Genomic DNA, 15,180 nt, shown 5'->3' with positions numbered 1-15,180 from the left:
GTTCTGTCTTGACCGAGGTGGGCAGGGAAGGCTTTCACGGACGGCCAGTTACTTCACCTTAAAAAAGAATAGGATGTTGCGACGCCTGGATGGCTCAGTCGGTTGGGCATCTGACTCTTGGTTTCTGCTCTGGTCATGATCTCATGGTTTCTGGGTTCAAGCCCTGCATCAGGCTCTGTGCTGACAGCAGGGAGCCTGCTTAGGATTCTCTCTCCCTCTCTCTCTGCCCCTCCCCCCCTCTCAAAATAAATAAACAAACATTAAAAGGAAGCACACAGCATTGAAAGTCTCAGATCTTCTTTTTCTTTGGGGAGGATAGGGACATGTAAGGTGGTGGGAAAAGAGGAAAACAGTAGCTATTCTCTTAACTGACCTCCTCTAAATCATCTCCTCCACAACCAGGTTGACCCTGACACTCCCTTCCCTCAGAAAAAACACGCTGACCCACATCCCGTGTATCCAGAAAGCTCACAGCTAGTCAATCCTGTTCTAACTCTCCCCGCCCCTCCCAACTGAGTTGTCTGCTCCCCAAGGGTCACTTCTGCTTGTTCCAAACTTGTTTGTGCTCATTATTCTTATTGGTATGGTTAAAGTACACACAGGCCAATAAAACTGAAGTGTGGATCTCCCGTCAGACAATCCACACATGTCACGAAATAATGAACACAGCTTGGCAATTGAACGAACTTTTTCCTATGTCTTAACATAAAATATGTAAGATGTTTGAGATATATATTTTTATTTAAGTGATTTTCTTTTTTTTTTTAAGTTTATTTTATTTATTTTGAGAAAGAGAGTGTGAGCAGGGGGAGGGGCAGAGAGAGAGGAGAGAGAATCCCAAGCAGGTTCCACACTCAGTATGGAACCCCCATGCAGGGCTCGAACCCACAAACCATGAGATCATGACCTGAGCTGAAATCAAGAATTGGACTGCTTTACCAACTGAGCCACCCCAGTGCCCCTATTTAAGTGGTTTTCAACCGCCACCAATTATGTAATGAGACAACTCCTTCATCTTGACAGTGTCAAGTGATTTTCTGTCTAGACTTGAATGAAAATAATCCCAAACCAGATGATTAAAAAAGTTTTTTTCTACTGAGCTTGGTCAGGGAATATATGGATTTTTTTTCCCTGTTGACTTATCTCCTGGCATTTTATTTAGACTAATATTAAGATCCACTTGCATTTTCTGAGCATGCACTGATAGTTGGGGACAGACACTTCCTCCACCATCCCACCACACCCCACTTCAGCCCTGGGTATGTGGGGAAGCCACTAGACTTTCCAGACACCGGAGCACCACATGTCCATTATAAAGGTCTAACCGTATTAGAAATGGAAGGACACCAAATGAAGCCTGTAGGGAGGCTCTTCTAGAACTTTCACTTGGTTCTTTGAGGCCAGTTAGGGGTTTAAGCATCACTTTCCTCGAGGACAGCCAAAGAGCACGTGTGACCAGATACAGAAGGGGCCCTGGAATCAGAGACCTGGGCTCTCAGAGCAGTGAGTGGGAAGGCCTTGAAGCTCTACCTCCGGAAGGAGCTGCCAGGTGTTGGCTACATCCTACATGATGACACTCTGGGGTGGGGCAAAGGTAGCCTACTTCTGATCCCGGCCACCTTAGACCCTCATGCCAATTCCAAGGTAAGAGATGTGTCAGACCACAGGGAGGTGGAGACATGGCCCTTGGGTCTGTCCCATCATAGCCCAGCACTCAAGGACTCAGGGGCAGAGACTATGCCTACACGAACAACCTCACTGGCTGCAGTTTAAGGTGTAAGAATGAGGCCCTCTCTGAGCCTCAGTTTATGCATTTCACTACCTGAGGACAGTGGACCTATTAGCCTTTGTGGTCCCTTTCAGCTCTGCCTGACCATAGGGCTGTGACCTATCTGCAGCGGAGAGACCAGCCAGTCACAGCAAAGAATGGACATCACCCAACAAGTCCCACATTACCCAGGGTGAGGGGGTGAGTAGGACATCCTTGAATTGGGGGTGTGAACCCAGGTCTTGGCAAAAAGGGTAACTCTTCCCCTTCCAGACAGATGGGGCCGGGGTCTGTCTGCCAAAACCCTGAATCTCTGCGAGGCAGGGAAGGGGACGCTGCAGCCGACTTTCCACTTTCGCCAGGGAAGGAGGGGGGCCCGCTGCGGCTCCAAGCCCTGACCCTGAGCCGTGTGGCTGGTGGCAGAGTGTGGGCCAGAGGGTTGCTGCATCTTACAGGGCTGTCTTGGGACGGGGCCACCTCTTGGGCCCCTTGTCGAGGGCAGGTGGGGAGGTTCCAGGACTCGGACCCGGTCACCGGCCTATCATGCCCTCCCGCAGGTGTTCTCGGCTCCCGGGCAGGGTAGGGCACGGGTCAGTCCTCTTTGGGCGCCCGGAACTCGGGCAGGCTCCAGGTCCGGAGCGGCGGCGGCGTGTCCCGCTCCACGTCCTCCGAGATGGTCCGGATGTCGCTGGTGAAGGGAGAGATGCGCGCGCGGGTCTTGAAGGTGGCCAGCGCCAGGTTGCCGCGGGGCCGCAGGCTCCACTGGCGCGTCAGCTTGCGGGCCTCCTCCTCCTGCTTCATTCTGTCCAGGACCTCCTGCAGCACCGAGCGGAAGAGCTGGGACACCTCCCGCACCTCGGGCTCCTGCTCGGCCAGCAGCTGCCGGAACCTGCGGGCAGAGCGGATAGGGCTGTGCGTGAGTCACGAGACGTGGCCCGTGGCAGGTTGGGGGGGGGGGGGTGTCTAACCCCGGGGGCTTCCCGTGCACGCCCAGGGGCCAGTTCCCGGTTCAGCCACTTCCCCGCTTCTGACGTCAATCAGAAACCACCCCACCTCCCCCACTGCTCCAGCCTATCCTGAGTTCAGCTCCCTGCTCGGCTATTTTTGGCTTCTGTGGGCCTCAGCTTCCTCATCTGTAAACTGGGGTCATAAACCCTTCTGTGGGGTTTAAAGAGCTACCATAGGTGAAGATCCTGACATTAACCTCAGGTTCTCGGTGCCAGAGTAGTAAGGGTAGCCCACTTCCGTGTTAGCATGGCCCGGCCTTACCAATGTGAGGCTTTCTGGCTAATCTCTCCCACCCTTCTCTGCTCCCTGGCCAGAGCGATCTCTCCCAAATGTGTATCTGATGATGGCACCGGCCTGCGATACTCCTTCCATAGCTCCACGCTACCCACTGGGTGAGGTTTTCCTCTGCCTCAAATGTCTTTGCTTAGAGCTCAAAATGAATAACAGTTATTAGCGAGTCCATTTAACATCTGGTTTCCTCCACCACCTTGAGAATCAGGACTTCCCAAACTTTTCAGCAGTGAGACAGGAAATGTGAGCGGACAATCATGAACACATGTGTATCCCCAGCCTCCTCCTCACTTAAGAGGTTTGGTTTACCAGCCTGAATTCTGTCAGCAACCCCCCACTCCCCCCCCACCCACGACTCACCCCACCCCTTTCCTCAGGGGCTCCTGGAAGTAGGTACATTTGGCAGGGGCGGGGGAGGGGGGGTTCCTTGGTACAGAACAAGAGAAACGGGAGAGGGTAAGAATTCTCATCCTGGAGGAAGAAAGGGGGCCGGGGGTGGAAAAGACTACAAAATCCAAAGGAGTGTAGCTAGGATGGAAGAAGAAGGAGTTTTAAGAAGAATTTTCAAGAAAAAAAAAGGTGTACAATAGATGCTTGTGTTGGTTAAAGAGACAGGGGACCAAAGATGTGGGGAGACTAAGTGGGGTGTTCAGATGCTTTCCTGTGGATCTGTATTCCTTTACAAGTGCTTGGGGAAGTGCAGCTAAAGAACTTGAGTGACTTTGGAAATTATTGTTGGTTGTTGGGACCACACTTCTTCCACATCACATGAATCCAACTAGGACCGGGCCATGTGGGTCCAAGCTTTAGCAAGGTTACATTTATATTCATGAGCATTGTGGTACCCACGCTCTAAATCTCTAAATGTTCAGTGCCCCAGGCCTCCGGACGCTGTACACACACGCATGCACACGCACACACACGCACACACACAACACAAGCCCACGCACACATGCACTCACGCGTGCGTGCACAGCCCCCTTAGGCGAGCTAATATGAAAGCTGGCTTGAAATAGGATAATTGAAAACTCAATTTTGGAGAGATTACCTGGAAAGCCTTTCTAAGAAGGTAACAAAGAAGATGAACTGATGAAGGAGGAAGAGCCGGCTACGTTAAAATCCAGGGCAAATGTAAGCCAGGCGGGGAGAACAGAAAGCTCCAAGGCCCGGGGTTCTCTCCCGTCAAAACTCCTGTGCCTCCGGGAGCTGCCTCCTGCCTCCTTCTGAACCCCCAGCTCTGGGCTGGGATCTTTCAGGGTTGGCCTCCTGCCTTGCTCCTCTTAACAGGTAACTGGGTCATCTGGGTGCCCTGGCTCCCGGTCCGGTGGCCTCAGGCCACCGCCACGGCAGCCACACCCCTGGAGCCCACAGTGCAATGGCTGGGCCCGGTGCCAGCGGCAGGGGTTACCTGAGGATGGCGGGCCCGCAGTAGGACGGGTGGATCTTGGCACAGACGTCCTCCAGCTGCAGCCGCTCGCCAGGGCTGAGGTCGTAGGTGGGCCGGGGTGTGCTGGCCAGCCAGCTGTAGTCCACCCCGGTGCAGATCTTCCTGACCGCGTTGCTGCGCTCCCATTGCTGCCTCTCCGCCTCTCGCATCTGCCCCACCAGCTCCATCATGAGCGTGTCCAGCACCATCTCAGCCGGCCTCCGGGATGACGGCCGCGGGGGGCCTTCATTCCACCGAAGCCATGGGATGAGGGACATGGCCCCCCCAGGCCCTGCCGAGACAGGGCAGGAGTGCGTCTTCCTTGGACCCCTCTGTCAGTTAAGGTGGGAGAACAAGGGGGAGGGAGGACAGCTGGGACCCCAGCGAGAGAAGACCTGCTCCGCCCTCACAGCTGGGTGGCCTCAAGGAAGTTGCTTAACCTCTCTGAGCAATCATTTCTAATTCTGTAAGACAAGATCGGGCTGTCGTGAGAAGCAGTTGTGAATAAACTCGGGGCTCTCTGCACACCACGTACAAGTAGTCTCAGGTTATAACGATCCCTAATGCATGCAGATGGCTGAGCCCAGAGACACTGCCCTCCTGAATCTCTGCTAATTCCAAACAAAGAAGGAAATGTACTGTGTATGGCTGAGCACAGTCTTATCCCTATGATTTAAGGGGGAAAAATACACACCTACATCTTATGTTAACCTGACAGGAAAACACCCTGAGTTTCTCAATGCCCCAACCTGTTGCTGAAGGAAGCTTGGAACTGTATGGGGTTGACATCACCCTGCAAAAGACACAACTTACCATTCATTTATTCAGAAGCCTTAATCAGGTACTGTGTGCACACCTGTGGGAGGAACACAAGCAAGAAAGCATGTCGGGGACCCTGCTTTCCAGCAGATATCAATAGAAAGAGGTAAACGTGACTGATGAAGCATAGCATCAGTATTGATGGGGAGCAGAAGGAGTGACTCTGGGTGATGACAGGGGTCATGGAAAGCTTGTGGGAGAGAGCAGGGTGAAGAGGGAATGCAGGCTTCAGACACATGGACTGATGGAGAAGGTGTCCCAGGTGGCGAACCCAGCCATGATACAAGGAGTATCGGGTGCAGAAGCAGAGACCCTAACTCATATATCCACAAGGTCTTGTGTAATACAGGTTTGGTGACTGACTGACTAGATGAATAGATGGATGGATGGATGGATGGATGGATGGATGGATGGATGGATGGGTGAGTGGGTGAGTGGATGGGTGGATGGATGGATGGGTGGATGGGTGGATGGATGGGTGAGTGGGTGGGTGGATGGGTGGATGGATGGATGGATGGATGGATGGATGGGTGGGTGGATGGATGGGTGGATGGGTGGATGGATGGGTGAGTGGGTGGGTGGATGGGTGGATGGATGGATGCATGGATGGATGAGTGGATGGATGGATGGGTGGGTGAGTGGGTGGGCGGATGGGTGGATGGATGGATGGGTGAGTGGGTGGGTGGATGGGTGGGTGGATGGATGGATGGATGGATGGGTGGGTGGATGGATGGATGGATGGATGGATGGATGGATGGATGGGTGGATGGATGGATGGGTGGATGGATGGGTGGGTGGGTGGGTGAGTGGATGGATGGATGGATGGATGGGTGGATGGATACATGATTGGATGGATACATGAACTGCCATCTCAGACACACCCCAATGGCTGTCAGAGTTGGGTTTGTTCCTCTGATAGCAGTGAAGGTGAGGGCCATTCCTGGGCCCAAATCTGAAGTGGGTCTTTAAGATGCCCCAACTGCCTTTTCTATGACCTTCCCCCTCTGGGGAACCCTCTGTTCCATGCACCAATGGTCTTCTTCCTGCCCAGACCCCCCAGAGGCCGAGGAAAGTGATTTGATGAACTCAGCCTCAACAACATGGCCATGAGGCATGGACACACACACATTTTTAGGCAGCCCTCCCACCACCCTGCAGAGAAATGAATTGTTAATGCTGGAGAATCAGACACAAAGAGGAAAAGTATTATGGGGTAACAATAGCCTTCTGGCGTGGCACAAAATCAAACCTCTTCTTTATTCATGAACAATCCCTAGCAACCATTATATTTAGGAAATTAAAAACCTTCATCTTCCACTCAGCCTAAGTCTATCGTGAGTGGGGGCCTCAGATTACACCCTGATCCCTTCCTGGGAGGTTGGGAGAGAAGGACAGACCATCAGACCCTGTCCTTGGGGTCTGGACAGTTAGGATCTTTTCTTCTCCACCCTTAACTGCTTCGTGTGTTCAGAATAATTGAGGCTGGGTTGTAGTGTGGGGAAATGGGTTGGGGGGGGTGGGCTATGTTCTGTCCTGAGAGCTGTGAGCACCAGGATCCTCTGTCCGAGGCCAAGGGATCTGATTGAATCAGGCAAAAAGACACCTTGTAACTGTGTTTGTGTTTTCAAAAGTGCATGGGTCAGGTTGATGCTTAATATCAAAAGAGTGAATGGTGTCTTCATGGTGCCTCATGAAGGGCACCCCAACTAGAGATGGACGAACAGTCCCGTAGGTGCTGCCGAAGATGCTGGCCACCCACAGCTCCATACTCTCTCTCCAGTGTCCCTCCCTCCTCTGCCTGGGGACTTAGCTCTAGGGTCAGCAACTCTTCTGACATGCGTTTCCTGATGTGACCACTTTCCAGCTGTTACTCTGGAAGCATCCTGTACAGACATTTTTCATAGCACTAGGAACACTTAATGGAGTGTGACAATTTACCTTCCACCACCCCCCTGCTCTGTGTCACATGGGGGCAAGAACTGTGCCTTAATCATCCTTCCATGCCTGGTGCTGGGTAGTACTGCGAATGAATGAGTGAATAAATGCATGCACAAAGGAATGAATGATTAAAGAATGCATGCATGCGTGATGGTGAAAGACCAAGTCCCCACAGATCTGACCTTCCCCAAGTGAGGGGGCATTTGTCAGCGGCCACGTGGAGGACAGTCTCCTCTGGCCCCCATGGCACCACACTCTCCTGTCGCTCAGAGAACCCTCCTGAGGATGAGACACTGGCTGAGCTGTGGGGTCAGAGGTCATGTGGGGACCCCCTGATGGAATAGTTCCCTCTCTGCCCCATGGAGCCTCACCCAATGATGCTTCTAAACCTGGCCCTGGCCCTCCTTCCCCAGGAAGACTTCCTTGGTTGACCTCCCTCAACCCCTGCACCCCAACATCCCCGCCCCCCTCCCCGCTATCACCAGTTCATCCTGCACCTGCACCTGCACCTGAATGCTGGGCACCCATCCCTGGAAGATGATTGGAGCAGAAAGAGACTGGTGAGGCTCAAGGCAGAGGGATGTGATGCCTTTGAATGGTCTCTTAGTGTAACCTGCCACATACACCTTCCCCCCCACAATCCCCCCCGCCACACCCCTGCCAACTGGTTAGCACATGTCCCAACTCACCTGAGGCTGCCCAGCCCAGCCCAGCCCACTGACCTCTCCTCCCTGTGGAAATAATCTTTCCTTGGCTTCCATTAGACCACAACCCTGGGTCTACATCCTGCCTCCGTCTGCCTCCTGGGACTCCCTCTCAGAGCCCTTATGGGCACCCCTCCCCTGGCCTTCCTTGGGTTGTTGCTGTTCCCTGGCGCTCCATCTCAGGCTGTCCATCTCATTTCAACCGGCCTCATCCGTTCACACGTCTCCACTGACAGTGAAGATAGTTCCCAAATCAAAATCCATACGCCAGTTGTCTCTTCAACCTGAGGTCAGGGTGACCAGATGCTTCCTGACACCTCCCCCTGCAGGTTCCACTCACACCGTAACCCACTTCCCTCCCCACTGGCTGCTGCTTCTCCGTAGCCCCTGCTTGCCAGTGGGCATCACCTCATCCCTTTGCCTCATCTGTCGAGTCCTGCATCCAATTCCTTTTGATTCTCTCAAATTTAAATATTATAATTCTCCTAAGTCTGTCCGCTCTCTCTCCCTCCTTTAGTTCAGGCCTTGCCCATCTGCCAGATATATTTATTACAGCTGCTGCCTCCTAGCTGGCAACCCAGGGCTGGTCCTTCTGAGCCAATCTCCACTCCATTTTCCTTTAATTGTGGTTACAAAAAAAAAAAAGACAAATAACATAGGGGCATCTGGGTGGCTCGGTTGGTTAAGTGTCTGACTCTAGCTCAGGTCACGATCTCACAGTTTGTGGGTTTGAGCCCCACATTGGGCTCTGTGCTGACAGCTCAGAGCCTGGAGCCTGTTTTGGATTCGGTGTCTCCCTCTCTGCCCCTCCCCTGCTCATATTCTGTCTCTCTCTCTCAAAAATAAACATTAAAAAATAATTTTAAAAAAGCAAATGACATAACATTTACCACCTGAAACATTTTGAAGTGTACGGAATGTTAACTGTAAGCACATTGCTACACAACAGATCTCTGGCACCGGTCCAGACCGAGTGAGAAGCCAGGTCCTGGGTATCATCCTACCCAGCACCCAGCAGGGGTCTGGCCTATGGCGAGTGTCCATAAGTAAATGGAGTACAGTACTTACTTGGATTAATCCCAGAGTGATGGATGGGGTTGCCTTGTGGTGCTTTAGTCCTTATTTTCTCTCTCTCTCTTTCTCTCTCTCTCTCTCTCTCTCTCTCTCTCTCTCTCTCTCTCTCTCCCTCCCCACCAGCCCCCTACCCTGCCCCCTTGGGAGTCCCTTCCTACTCCAAAACTTCTCACCCTTCCTAAGACCTATTCTGAGGGACTCACCTTAGGGTCAAGCATTTCCCCCTCAAAGAGCCTTTTTTCTTCTTAGCCTGGATTTGACCTGAACTGGAAGGAGGCAGCAGGAGAAGGAAGGGCCCGGCCTGGAGGGCCTTCCTGTGGCAGAGGGAGCACAGAAAGAGGGGATTGGGAGGCACTGAAGACTTTCATCTCCACACCCAACTGGTCTCCAGAACGCGGCAGCAAGGCCACTCCAGGCCCGGCCAGGGCACCACACATTTGCTAGGGGACTCGGGCAGTATTGCAGATGGAACCTCACATTCCATGCGTCTAAATATCCGTAAGTTACAAATTGGGCTAACGAACTATTAAATAAAATATGTTTTGCTTCCTTGTCAACCGTACCTTCATAACAACTTGGAGGCTCAGATTCAAACTGAGAATTCTTGGACTCCCGAGAGGGCTCTGCTAGAACACGGAGGCGTGGGTTGAGCCGGGTCTGGCTCCCAGCCTGACCCCTTCTCTTCTCACCCCCTGAAGGGCCTGGCAAAGGTGTGGGGACACCCCAGCCTTCACGTCCAAGGCCCATCCGCACGCCTACCAACAACCACTTCTTTGCCACTTCCTCAGACCTGGGATTGTTTACACTGGTGGTGTGGCTCACCCTGAGGGGACAGGGCCCTGGAGGGAACTTGCTCACGTTCTGGAAGTAGGCTGGGGACTGTCTGGCCAGGGAGTCCCGGGTCTCAGAATTTAAGGCCTGATCTGGAGAGAAGTGACCTCATGTGCACGTCTTCCTAACCCCGAGACTCCTTGCTCCAGGTGGGTGAGGCCAGAAGGCGGCCAAAATGCGGCCTAAAGTACAATCCCGGCTGGAGTCCCTTTCCCCTGGTTTCAAGGCTGTGCCCCTGACCCCAGCTGGCCTCTCAAGACAGGTGCTCACCCCATGACAGATGGCAGGGGATGGGCGGGGTGACCTCACCTAGGTCCTGGGTTCTGTGGGCTCTCAGCGTCTCTGGTCCAGATGGTGGGGGCCCCTGAGGGCAGGGGGCAGGTTCTGAGTCTTCCTCCCTCCCCCCCATGCTCCTCCCCCAGCCCTCACTGGGGCCGGAGCTTTTGACAGAGACCAGGTTTCTGCCGGAGCTATTTCTGTCTCTGGTGCCAGCTGCTGTCCCGGAAGGCTCTTCAGCAGCTCTGATTAGGTTCTTAAAAGGGCAAAGGAGGGAAGGAGGGATAGACGCAGGGACAGCCAGGACAGAGAGTCAGGCTGGCTACCCAGATGCCAGAGGTCATTGGCTTAGCTCACAGCATCCCCAGGACCTGACCCACAGCCGAGCCCCCGTGTGAGTCTATGTTGTGACTTTGTGTTGTGACTGGGGAAGAACGTGATGGCCAAACGTGGTATGACAAAGACACCCAGAGGGTTCATCAGAATGGCAAAAGTCGTCTTCTCTGGGCACTTTGCACAATGTGGATTTGACTGCTCCCTACCCCCCAAATCTGGATTAACCCCCCTCCCTCTGTGGCAAAGCCAAATTCCTCAGTGTAAGCTTCAGGTCCCCTCACACTCCTGCTCACTGCCAGGCCTCGCCAGCATCGTGGTGACTGACTCCAGAACCTTCCCATCATGAATGCCTGCTTCCCATTCAGTCAACGGCACCTACAACCTGCCTCTGATGTGCAAACATTGATTGAATCCTTGTTTAAAACAGGACTTTGGGGGAAATTTGAATATGAACTGGAGGTTAGGGAATGAGTGTTGATTTTCTTAGGTATAAAAGTGGTGTTATGGTTGTAGGGGAGTGTGGACAAATAGCCCAACTTAGGAGGCCATGTTGATGTGCCCATGGCTGAAGTGTCCTGATGTCTGCAATGTCCTCCCTTGCAGTCCCTGAGAAAAATGTCACCTATATATGTGCGCGCGCACACACAGGGCAACTATGGCAAAGTAGTGACGGTCCCTCTTCTAGGGGGATTTTATGTGTGTTTACTGCATTAGTCTTTCAATTTTCCTGCATCTTGGAGCATATTCACAATTTAAAAGTTGGGGGAAAACTCTAGTTCAAAACTCACTTTCTGTAGGAAGCCTTCCCAAGTCGTTCTACCCGGCGGGCTCGACTTCTCCTCAGCCCCTCTGCCCGCTTTCTGTCAGATTTGTTGAAGCGCTGCAGGGTTTCTCCACGGAGGGGCGTGGGTGCGGCAGTGGGGAGCCGCGGTCTGCGGTGTGGACACCAAGGGCCAGGCCGGTCTCTGACCCACGAGGCCCCGCACACACAGGTGGGAGTGTGCAGGGCGCCTGCACTGTGCCTGCTTCGGGGCTCCATCAGGGAGCGCCCGGTCAGGAGGGGAAGAAAAACAGGGAGAGGGGCAAGGGGCAAGGACCTTACTGCGGAGGGGCGCGCCGGGTGGAGGTGTAGCCCACTCCGCGAGGGCACTGCTGTAACCCGGCAGAACAGCTCGATGGAGGGCGTACCCGCCCTGCCCTCCGGTGATGGGGTGATCGCCAGCTCAGATGAAGCAGGCCAGGGCTGGGGGCTCTCGCGGAGACAGCCCGAGTTCCTATGCCTTTTCCTCCCTGCCAGAGGCTTCCTGTGTCCAAGTCCCTTTCACTGCTCCCAGCCTCAGTCTCCCTGTCTGTAAGATGGGGTAGTACGAGTACCTACTCCACGGTACTGTGAAGAGCAAAAAAGGATGTTCACGTAAGTGCTTTATAAATTAATAAGACATCGAGGTTTATGGATTCAGGTAGGAAAAAAAACCACATCTCTACTTTCACTAACTTTAACTGAAGTGTGGGATTTCTGTCAGTTATGAATGCAGGCCACCACCGGCCAGAGCAGTATGGGTAGCTCCTGTGACTTTATCTCCAGCAGGGATCACAGGTATTTTCCTAACACTTGAAAGCTGTCATTCTTAAAATATGGCTTATGTTTATCACTACTGTGAAATCGTGATATTAACCCTGCCACTAGATTTTATTCTTTTACATGTTGGTAGAGAGGCACATATATTACCATATCTTAAACTGATTTAAAAAATATATATATAGGGGCGCCTGGGTGGCGCAGTCGGTTAAGCGTCCGACTTCAGCCAGGTCACGATCTCGCGGTCCGTGAGTTCCAGCCCCGCGTCGGGCTCTGGGCTGATGGCTCGGAGCCTGGAGCCTGTTTCCGATTCTGTGTCTCCCTCTCTCTCTGCCCCTCCCCCATTCGTGCTCTGTCTCTCTCTGTCCCAAAAATAAATAAAAAACGTTGAAAAAAATATATATATATATGTGTATATATATATATATAACTACATTTCAGTATAGCTGGTTTCTTTCCTAATACTATGGACTTAATTTTATGCATTTAGAAACATTTTGCTAAGAATATGTCCAAAGCCTTTACAGATTTCCAAAAGGGTCTGTCTGTACCATAAAAACTAAAGGATCCCGTCCGTGGTTTTGGTGCAAGCTTGACTCCAACCTTGTTCCTGGCCTTGCCCTAACCCTGAATTCTGGTCATGACATTGGGAGAGCTGAGCCCCCTGGATGAAGGGAAAGCTCAGGCGGGGGAGCCTCAGTTTACCCCCACCAGCAGGAAAGTCCTCCCATGCTCTCTCTACCTTTTGGCATCACTCAGCTAAGCCCTCCCTCTCCCTTTCATTCTCTGCTTTTCCCTCTCCTCCCTCCCTTCCCCTTCATTACCCTTTCCACCCCCACACTCTCTGAGCTCCTCCTTCAGCCTATTTTTGAACATCCCTGAGGATAATCTTTTCCATGGCTCCCTGGGAGACACTACCACCAGCTGTGGCTCGTTAGATAGTCTAGAAAAACCATCCCCATGCTCAAGGGCAAGAGGAGGGGTCTGGTTCCAGAGGAGATGGGGGATGTCTCTGGTGGGAACATTCAGGGGTGTGCCCTCGGAGTTGGAAGCCAGCCTCCGATACCCAGGCAGCAGGCATGAGAACTTCACCTGCTTCTGCTGAGATCAGGCCACCAGCCCCCTGGCCAACCAGGGAGGGGCCGTGCAGTCCTGGCCAGGAAGCAGCTGTCTCAGTACAAAGGGAGCCACGCCCAGGCCCCTCCTCCCATGCAGGGCTCCAACAGCTGAACTGGGTGTCTGCTGCTCAGGGCGGGGGCTGCCTCGCATGTCCCCCAGGCCCATGGGCATGGAGCGGTAATTCGCTGGGCTGTCCCAAATCGCCCACTGCTTCACAAAGCAGGCAGGATGGCCCTGCTGAAGCCAGACCCTCTATCTGGGCGGAGGCCTCGAAGCAGGTGCAGAGAGTAAATGCTCCCCGCTGTGACCTTCCTTCCAGCCCTGTTTTTGCCAAGGCCTACGGCCAACTTCACAGATTACAAACTGACCTTATTTCTTTTTGGCATCATAGAAAAATAACCTGGAATCCACCAAGCCAGGTGTGACTCAGGCTGACTTGCTGATCTGTGGGCTTCCATTCACCTGACAAACACCTGCTCATCTCTTAAGACTCACCTCCAGGGTGGGCCCCCTGCAGCCTGTCCCTCACTGACCCCCACTGAGGTAAACTGGGTGCCTGCTGGTGCCAGCATGAGAGCCTATCATATCATGGCATCTGTGACAAATACATTTCTCACTTTTTTGATTGTTTTCTTCTCTCTCCCCCAGCTAGCTATGAGCTCTGTCGAGAGCAAGAGCTATATCTCTTGTATCTGCTGGCATGTGAGGCAACTCATAAGTGGTTCCTGGATGAATGAATGAATGAATGAATGGCAGTGAGTCCTCCTTGTTCTGAGGCACACGTGCAACCAGGAGGGGTCAAATGCTCAGGTACTACTGACCACGGTCATGGAGGAGGTGGTCCTCCATGGAGGAGGTGGTCCTCCATGGAGGAGGAGCTCCACCGACTTCGTGGGTACTCAAGTCGCAGTTCTCAAATCGAAGAGAGAAATCTCTGGCGGGTTTCCCCTTTCTTCCCCCTGACTGGGTCCTCCCCAGCAAAGCAGGAGAGAAAATGCTGGGGCTTGCAGAGCAGATGAACCTATGGCTTCCCACGGGACAGGCCATGGCCCTAAAGATACTGCGGAATCCACCGACCCTTGTGGAACAGATTAGGACCGATGAGGCCTCCCTGAGGCCATCTGGACCCTGGACTCAGACTGCTCGGTAGGCTGTCCCCAACCTGCTGCAGCCCTGAAGCCACCCCTCCCAGCTCTCAGCCTCTGCTCTCATGTCTAAAAGGTTTCGGGACTGGCTTCCTGCTTCCAGACTTCAGGTGGGGAAACCACAGTCTCCTGGGGAGACCACCCTCTTACCTGGCGTTTTGAGGTCACCCTCTCCGGAGGTGAAAGTTCTGGTGGGGGGCCTTTCTGCTTCCCAGCCTGGGAGAAGAGAGTGTCCAGGGGAGGGTGGGGTGGAGGGAAGACTATATTCTAAACGTCTTCTTCTTCTTTCTCTTCTGCTGCTGCCTGCTACCTCATGCTCTTCCCTCTTTCTGTCTCTCGGAAGTTGTGCTGAGAGAGAAAACAACACTGACCAGAGGAGGGATCCAGCCCGGGCTGGTGTTAGTGGAGTGTGTGTGTGTGTGTGTGTGTGTGTGTGTGTCTCAGGAGGCTGGAACCACGGCTCCTCCTCCTGAACCTCAGAGGCGGGCCAACCCCTGATCTGCGTTGCCATGGCGACCCACCTAAGCCTCTTTCACCTGGAGCTGTATTATCTGTAGAGGGAGCCTGCCTGACCTGCCACAGATGCCTGGGAAGACCCAGGTGGTGACAGGGCACCTGTGTCCAGATGGCATTCCTCACTGCACTCTGGCTGGCGCACCTGCTGGGGACAGATGATTCCATCTTGGTGAAGCTCCCCTCTTCCCACGCGCTGCCCTCCACCGGGAGAGAGGACCTTCTGGGGGCTGGCCCTGAAGAGCCATGTCCTCGCCTTTGCCTCACCACCTGTCCTCCTCTTTGCTAATTGAAATTCTCTCTTTCCCTCAAGCAAGCTCAAGGGCAGGAAGTTCTGCTGACTTTCTCAAGGA

At 53.3% G+C, this 15,180-nt stretch overlaps 1 protein-coding gene across 6 annotated transcripts; it reads right to left on the bottom strand.

Moving 5' to 3' along the window:
- Positions 1-750: 750 nt before the first annotated feature.
- On the bottom strand, positions 751-14,780 carry RD3 (RD3 regulator of GUCY2D). 6 transcript variants are annotated; one of them, XM_058700668.1, is made up of 5 exons: positions 14,465-14,780; positions 7,433-7,529; positions 5,307-5,349; positions 4,476-4,825; positions 751-2,657 (listed from the first exon to the last, which is right to left on the bottom strand). In XM_058700668.1, exons 3-5 carry the CDS (start codon positions 5,307-5,309, stop codon positions 2,360-2,362), a joined length of 651 nt encoding a protein of 216 aa, XP_058556651.1. In that variant the 5' UTR covers positions 5,310-5,349; positions 7,433-7,529; positions 14,465-14,780; the 3' UTR covers positions 751-2,359. The 6 variants fall into 6 exon arrangements, with proteins under 6 accessions (XP_058556651.1, XP_058556655.1, XP_058556649.1 ...); XM_058700672.1 differs by having other exon boundaries at positions 4,476-4,785; XM_058700666.1 differs by lacking the exon at positions 7,433-7,529.
- Between the last annotated feature and the right edge of the window lie 400 nt (positions 14,781-15,180).

Source organism: Neofelis nebulosa, chromosome 15, assembly GCF_028018385.1.
Source record: "Neofelis nebulosa isolate mNeoNeb1 chromosome 15, mNeoNeb1.pri, whole genome shotgun sequence".
Classification (NCBI taxonomy): domain Eukaryota; kingdom Metazoa; phylum Chordata; class Mammalia; order Carnivora; family Felidae; genus Neofelis; species Neofelis nebulosa.
This window is presented reverse-complemented; position numbering and strand designations above follow the sequence as displayed.